A 7501-nucleotide genomic window follows, 5' to 3' on the forward strand; every position below is an offset into this window, starting at 1 on the left:
CAAGACTAAACCAATTTCACCAGCTGCACTATCAAACTATGGTTTCTCAATGTATTTAAATACCAAATAACATGCCAGCCATGGCATTGATAGTGCAGATAATTCAATACATGTGGCCCATATATTCTGCTGAAGAAGTACTACCCTAACTGAACATGTGGTCCATATATGGTCTGGATCATGTACCATTCTGACTTGGGTTTCTATACTTCAGTGGCTGCTATAAATTGAACTAAGAATAAATGGCACCACTAAATGGCACCACTACACAATGTAGTATGGTATGCACCAATGAAGATGGGGTTAAACATTACATTACCATTGAACTCCACATTCCATTGGTACAATGAAGCTATTAATCACTTTGTATCCCACCATCTCTAACTATCCAAACATAAATAAAGAATCTAATAGATCTGTACATATGGTTTCTATACCTCTACAAACTCATAGTTTTGTGGCATAGCTAACAAATAAAGGCTTTCGTAAGCAAAGTACATTCTACTTAGTCAGAGAACATATGCCAGACATAACTATCCAGATCAAACATCAAGTTAGCAAAATCTGCAGACACTTGAGATAACAAAACCTGATGATAAGACAATTGAAAACAGAGACTAACACTGCATTGAACACACTTTAGGGTGAAAATTTAGAATGGTTCGTCACAATTTTCCATCTTCAAAAGACAGAACAACAGTTCACTCATTCATAAAAAAAAAGTAAGCAACTATTCACAAAATTTTGGAACTTCCATTTCCTAAAAACACAACAAGCTCAATGATTCTGAATTCCTTCCAAGCTGAGTTCCTTCCAAGCTGAGATCTTAAACCAAGACCTAAACTCCAGCAGAATACCAAACTGAAAGGGTCATTAGTGAAAACCAGTTATAGCTAGCTAGCTTCACCAGGTATAAAATGAAATATTTACTGCTCACTGCACCTAAATTTGACTTTCTAATTAAGCACGCATCCGAATGATCAATGTACATCAGAATAGAAACACAAAAACTCTGACTAAGTTCATGTTCTCAACAATTCTGTTCTCGAAGAAACTATAAACTCAAATCCAGTTACCCAAGTAGTAAAGTCTAAACAGAAGTCAAAACTAAACAAACAGAATATCAGAATATTGAAAGTAACAGCTGCTGACAATATTACTATGAAAGAAATAGAAAAAGAAATATTGCTGTAAATAAATCCATTCCATTAATCTAATTAAATAAACACAAGCCCGTCAACTTCACATAAATCTCCAGGCCTAAGAGATTGAAAAGCAAGTAGACCTTCAAAATCCATTAATCCAGACATCAAAAGAAGGCATACCTAATCTCTATTGTTGCTGATTCTGCTGCTGTTGGGCATTGGGAGGTGGCGGCATTCCCGGACGAGGTGGTCCAAAAACAGGAACATGACCACCAGGTGGAGGTGGCATCCCAGGACGGGGTGGAGGTGGTGCTGGCATTCCAGGTCTTGGTGGAGCAGGTGGTCCTCTCATCATTGGTGCCTGTCCCTGGGGTGGCATTCCCATAGGTCTCTGGGCAAACTGTGGTGGCATTGGGAAACCCTGGGGGGGCCTAGCAGAAAATTGTAGTGGACCTGGTGGTGGTGGACCCCGACCCATTGGTGGACCCTGACCAGGATATGGTCCAGGAGGCATCTGGCCAGGTGGTCGGACCACAGGTGCACCACCAGGTGGTGGAGCACTTGATGCAGGGTAAGTCATGGGTGGAGCAGAATGTTGTGGGACTGGGGGGCGCATGAATTGTGGCTGCATCATGCCAGGGGAAGGCCCACCCACACCACGAACAGGACCTGCAAGGCCAGGCTGGGCTTGAATAAGAGGAGCAGTGGGAATTCCGCGGCCAGCAGCACGACCAAGACCAGGACCAGAAGCAGCTGCAGCAGAGACAGCCTTGGCGCGAGACTCTTCAGGAGGAGGAGGGCCCTCAACAGTCATAGAGATGACCTCTTCACCACGAAGAAGAACAAGGCCAAGTGTTCGGCGGTCCTCACGCTCTTCATTGTTCTTCTTGCCCTTTGCTGGTGGGAGCTTGCGGAACTCCTCGCAATCACCAAGTACAAGGTTCATGTGGCGATCAAAGGCCATGAATTTCCCTACCAGCTGCCGACCATCTTGGATGGTCACACGCATCCGGTAGTTTATGTATTGGAGCATCTTAGAGCTCTTTGACATCGACATTTTTGCAAATCTGGGGTTTCTTCAGCAAGAATATCTTTATATGACAAAATGTTGCCTGCAGTAAATTCAACAAAATCAACAATTATGGTCTTAACACAAATCCAAAAACAAGAGCTACCTACAATACAACCATTAAATCAGGAATGCAACAAGAACAACAAGACAAGAACAGAGCAGCAAAAGAAATCTTCTTTCAGTTCTACATAGATTAAATAACTGGAACAATAGATCAACTGTTCTTAACTAAATTAAAAAAAAAAAAAGCCAGAAAAATTACTTAACAATTCGACATGAGATTAACAGCTACATTTCATTTTTCTTCACAAACACTGAAATTTTCTCTTCACAAATTCAATTATTCTACTCTAGATTAAAAAATTCAAGCACCAAAAAAAACAAAACCTTGCTACAATTACCATTCCAATCCACCCATTATCACAAAACCGAAAAACCCATTAAATAAAACAAAAAATAAACCAAAAAATCCCAATTTTCAACAAAACCAAATCTGGGTTTCAATCGCTACTCACCCATTTCATAAAACATCAATAACCCATCTCGTAAAACATAAAACACGGCAATAAAACCACAAGGATTAAGCTGAGAAATGAACAAACAATACAGTTACAAGAATCAAAACGTTTGCCAAAAAAACGCCAAAAAAAAAATCCAAAAAAGAAACGACACAAACCTGTAAATGTTGGCTCTTATCAAGAACCCTCTTTCAACCTGTAACCTTCGTTTTCTAGGGTTTGATTTCTGGTTACTGAGAAATGGAATCTGTAAAAATTAGGGTTTATGTGGTTTTTCGAGTGAGGAGGGAGGGAGCGAGGGTTTTATTAGGACACGCCACTAGGGGTAAAGGGGTCCAAGTAGAAAACAAATAATCTGGTGTAGTGCAGGGAGTTTCTTGAGAATTTTCAGCCGCTGATCTTGGTCAAATAATATTTGGTCCGTTGATGATGATGACTATTAATATTTATTACTGTGTGTAAATTTATAAACCGACCTGGTTTTTTTTTTCCCTTGTAATCATAGTATGGAATCTTTTTATTATTTCTATAAAAAAACTGAAGAGGAGATTTTATATAAATATATAAAATTAGATATGGCACGTGAATGGCTTGCTTGAAATGTAATTGGAAAAAGATATAGTATAATTTGTTGTAATAATTCTCATGATACCACACATGCGTGACATATGGATTTATGAATGATAATAATATTTTTTATAAGAGTATAGTAATGAATGCAATGAGAATAAATCTTAGTTATTCAAGTGAATGTTAACGTAATATCCCTTTAAATTAAAAACTAAATGTAAATACAATTAGTTTTTTTGAACTTTTAAAATATTTTGATTAATAATTATGGAATAATGCAGAACTCATAGTAAATTTTTGGTCATTGCATGAGTATTTATCATCAAGTCAAATTATGATTGAGTGAGGCTGGTTATTTATTTTGCAGAAACAACAACCTATGCTCGAGTCTATTCTGATGGAGTTATATAAGAAAAACGGATAAAGGGAAAGAGAATAAGAAGTTTGTAGATAACAAAGTTGATGCATTTGTTGTAAGTTTTTTTTTTTAATTCTTGTAACTTTTAGAATTCTTTTAATTATAATTGATATTTTTTTTAATTTTGTATGAATATAACGCTGCAATGTTTGAAAAACATGGATAAGATGCTTTTACCACCTATCTTTATCACGATCCTACGATTGGAGTTGGAAGCTGGAGCAACCGATGGATTCAATAGAAATCGAGTTTATGAATGCCTATAACATCGATTAGAGAAAAGTTAGGTTGTATTGCTTTGACTCTATGCATACAACAGTCTAGCACAAGCCAATCAATGCCAGAATCCTAATTGAGGATCCTAGAACAGGTCGAGGAGAGGGTAGCCAAATTAAAAGAAAAAAAGAAAGCCATATTAAAAAAAAAATAGGTGGAATTCAGAGAAAATGATGGAATATCATATGGCTTCACATTATCTTGCTCCTCAAGTCGGTCCTTTTGGTCCAGGATATCCCTCACTTCACCTCTACCTTCAAATTAATAATCTTGGTGTTTAATAAAATTGATAGTGTTTGGTGTTATTGTGATTTTTTTTTAATTTAACAACTACATAGCTAAAAAAATATTTCTAATTTTCTAACAGAATCACCATCAAATAAAAACATTAGTCGGTGATTCCATTAACCATAGAGGCATTATTTCATCAAGTTACAAAATTCTTAAGAAGTTTTAAAATCTTCGATGAACTTAGCGATGGACATTTTACGGCAAATTTTGGTCGCCTACTCCATCAACAACAATAAGATTGTACCAACACAATAGGTTACATAATATTTCATTAATAATTTATTTACTAATGGCATGACCAATAAAATCTAGTCAGTGCATTTTATTTCTTTGGCATCAATATTCCATCGACCTTTTCATTGGTAATTTGTAATGTCGACTGAATTGCTGATGGATAACAAATCCCCTACAAAACGTTTTTTGAAGATATGTTTTCTTTGGTAACTTTGTCGGTTATGTAAATGACCAATGAAATGTTGTATACACGCCGATAAAATATTTCTTCGGTGTCTTTCAAGTTTCTAGACGTGGTTGAGAAACTCAGTACGTTTATGCCCATATTATTGTATTTTTATTTGGGTTTGTTAATTAGATTTTATTTATATTATATAGTTGGAAAATCTTATTTAATGACTAAAATCCTAATTATTAGTTGTTTTGGGGTTTTACTATATTTATATATATAGTTTTTTGTTGTCAACTTTGATGAATTAAGAAAACAAATTAAATATTATTGTTTTCTCTTTCTCTAATTTTTACCCTCTCTTCTTAGCTTTACTCTTCTTTTCTTTAGTGTTTTTTTCCCCTTCATCTCATTTTTTTTAAATCGTTCTTTGTCTCAAATTAATATATATTAAATTTGATGAGTTCTTTGTAGGCCCTAATAGATCTATATGTTTCCTAAAAAATAATTTGATATGTTTGATTGACCACCTCAAAATATGAATCAATAATTTTTTTATAAAAAATTAAAACATATCATTTTATTTCATCACATCATTGACATTAAAGAAAATCAACAATAACTATGATTATAAAAAGAAAAGGTAGATGTTTTTTAAATATATTTTTAAAATAGAAGGTACAAAAATGATATATCTTCAAAGACAATATTTTTTATTTCTAAAATATTCTTGTAAAAAACTTTCTATTCTAATATTGTTTAAGTAAGACATGTATGGATAAAAAAAATATTATTATCCTAGTTTTAAAACACAACTTGGAGGTTTATCGGGGACAAATCTCGGGTCACTGGTCGAGATCCCAATCAAAGGTTTGATTGATCCAAGTTAACCCGAGTTAGTGTATGAATAAAAATAATTATTATCATATTTTAAAAACCTGATTCAGAGGTCGATGAAAGACATGACTAGGGACCTTAGTCTAGGGTCACGAGTGGGGTTGACCATTGATTTGGGTTAATATAAAGACAAAAGTGATCATTATCATAATTTTAAATCTGTCTTGGGGGTCGACCTGGTGTAAGGCTCAAATCACGTGTCAGAAGGGTCGACATAAAATAAAAACGATTATTATCATAGTTTTAAAACTTGATTCGGATGTCAACCCGAGGCATTGATCAAGAGAGTCACCTCGAGTTGATCCAAGTTAATGTAAGGATAAAATTTATTATTATCATAGTTTTAAAATCCGACTTAAGAGTCAACTGAAGCAAGGCCTAAATTACAGGTTGAAAGGGTCAACACGGGTTGACCAAGTCAATGCAAGAATAAAATTTGTTATTATCATAGTTTTAAAATTTAGTTCAAGAGTCGACTAGAGGCAAGGTTCTGGTCACGATTCAGGAGGCTCAACCCAGCTAACCCAATTTTCTTTAAAAAATAGTCACAATAACCTTATTTTGACCATTGTTTTTCAAAAAAAGTCAACGGGTTTTTTATCTGTGTTTTATCTCGGTTAACCTGAGTTTCTGACCTGGTCAAGTTGAGTTAATCATTCCTATTTTGTTTCTTAAACTCGGACTAATCTAGGCTCCGGGTTAACCTATCAAGTTAGTCATGATTTCATAACTAGCATTATTATAATATTATTAATTTCAATACTTAATATAAACTAAAGTAAAAAAAATATCTAATTATTTTTTAAAATATATAAGTCTGGAAACAATTCATATTAAGGATAAAATAAGTTTTTTTTTTTCATATTTTAGTTTGTCTTGTTCATTATAACCAAATATGATACAAATACAATTACTTTGTCTTGTATATCATTACTAAACATACTTCATTTGTAATTACTAAACACAATTATATCTTTGTCTTTTTTATCTCGAAACAATAACCAAACGCTATCTAAGATACTAATTAAGCTAGACACCAATTATTAAAAAATTACAAATGAAGCCTAACCTGATTAAGATGGACTTGACTCTTTCAATGAGCTTTTAATTTGTACTAGATACTTGACCCGAGCTTTGCTGCGGGTTAGATATTTTTTTTCCCAATAAGAAATTTTTTACACAATTTGTTTTTACATGTTTTTGTAATTAAAAATTATAAGTGAAAATAATTTTTTTTTATGCATACATGTAATCAAATAAATCGAGAATGTGTGTTAATAAATGAAAAAAAACATAAATAATAACTAAAAATAAAAATGAAAAAAATCAAGAGACAAATATAAATCAAGATATTTAATTTTGCAAGAAATGATATTTACCCGGTTGCATTTGCTAAATTTATTTAATAAAATAATATGTTTATTCAATCAAATAATAATAAAAATAGACACACATTAAATTGATTGAATAAAATAGGAGTGAAAAGAATTCATGGTTGCATTTATTAGAAATATTATTTGAAAATAAAGTTTTTTTATTTTCAAAAATAAAGTTCATCTATACAAAAGATTAAGAAAAAAACATTGCTAAATAAAAAAAAATCTCTTAAAAAATGCATAACTAAAAAATAACCATTATTCGATACTCTTTAAATAAAATAAAAGAAAGAAAGGATATTAATCTAAATATAAATAAACATTTAAAAAAAAACATATAAAAACAAGCATTAATCTTTAAACTAAATTAGAAACAAAAAAAAAAGAAATAAAGAAAATGCTAAGTGTTGTTGGGCCTAGCAAGCCTGCCCAACATGTCTGACCCATGTCTTTAGGGTCAATACACGGGCCTGCCAGGGTAGGCCCACCTGACCAGGCCTTTTTTTTTTGTCGCTTCATGTTGTTTGCTTCAATT

At 33.1% G+C, this 7501-nt stretch overlaps 1 protein-coding gene across 2 annotated transcripts; it reads right to left on the bottom strand.

Annotated features, from left to right (window-relative positions):
• Positions 1-596: 596 nt before the first annotated feature.
• Positions 597-3049, bottom strand: LOC133680965 (uncharacterized). Of its 2 annotated transcripts, none has more exons than XM_062104037.1 (3): positions 2894-3049; positions 1326-2257; positions 597-838 (listed from the first exon to the last, which is right to left on the bottom strand). In XM_062104037.1, exon 2 carries the CDS (start codon positions 2200-2202, stop codon positions 1333-1335), a length of 870 nt encoding a protein of 289 aa, XP_061960021.1. In that variant the 5' UTR covers positions 2203-2257; positions 2894-3049; the 3' UTR covers positions 597-838; positions 1326-1332. The 2 variants fall into 2 exon arrangements, with proteins under 2 accessions (XP_061960021.1, XP_061960020.1); XM_062104036.1 differs by having other exon boundaries at positions 597-861.
• Positions 3050-7501: the final 4452 nt, after the last annotated feature.

This window comes from Populus nigra, chromosome 1 (genome assembly GCF_951802175.1).
Source record: "Populus nigra chromosome 1, ddPopNigr1.1, whole genome shotgun sequence".
Classification (NCBI taxonomy): domain Eukaryota; kingdom Viridiplantae; phylum Streptophyta; class Magnoliopsida; order Malpighiales; family Salicaceae; genus Populus; species Populus nigra.

Bases quoted from the DNA above. Each gene is read 5' to 3' on its own strand.
- LOC133680965 (XM_062104037.1), bottom strand. From the start codon at position 2,202: ATGTCGATGTCAAAGAGCTCTAAGATGCTCCAATACATAAACTACCGG.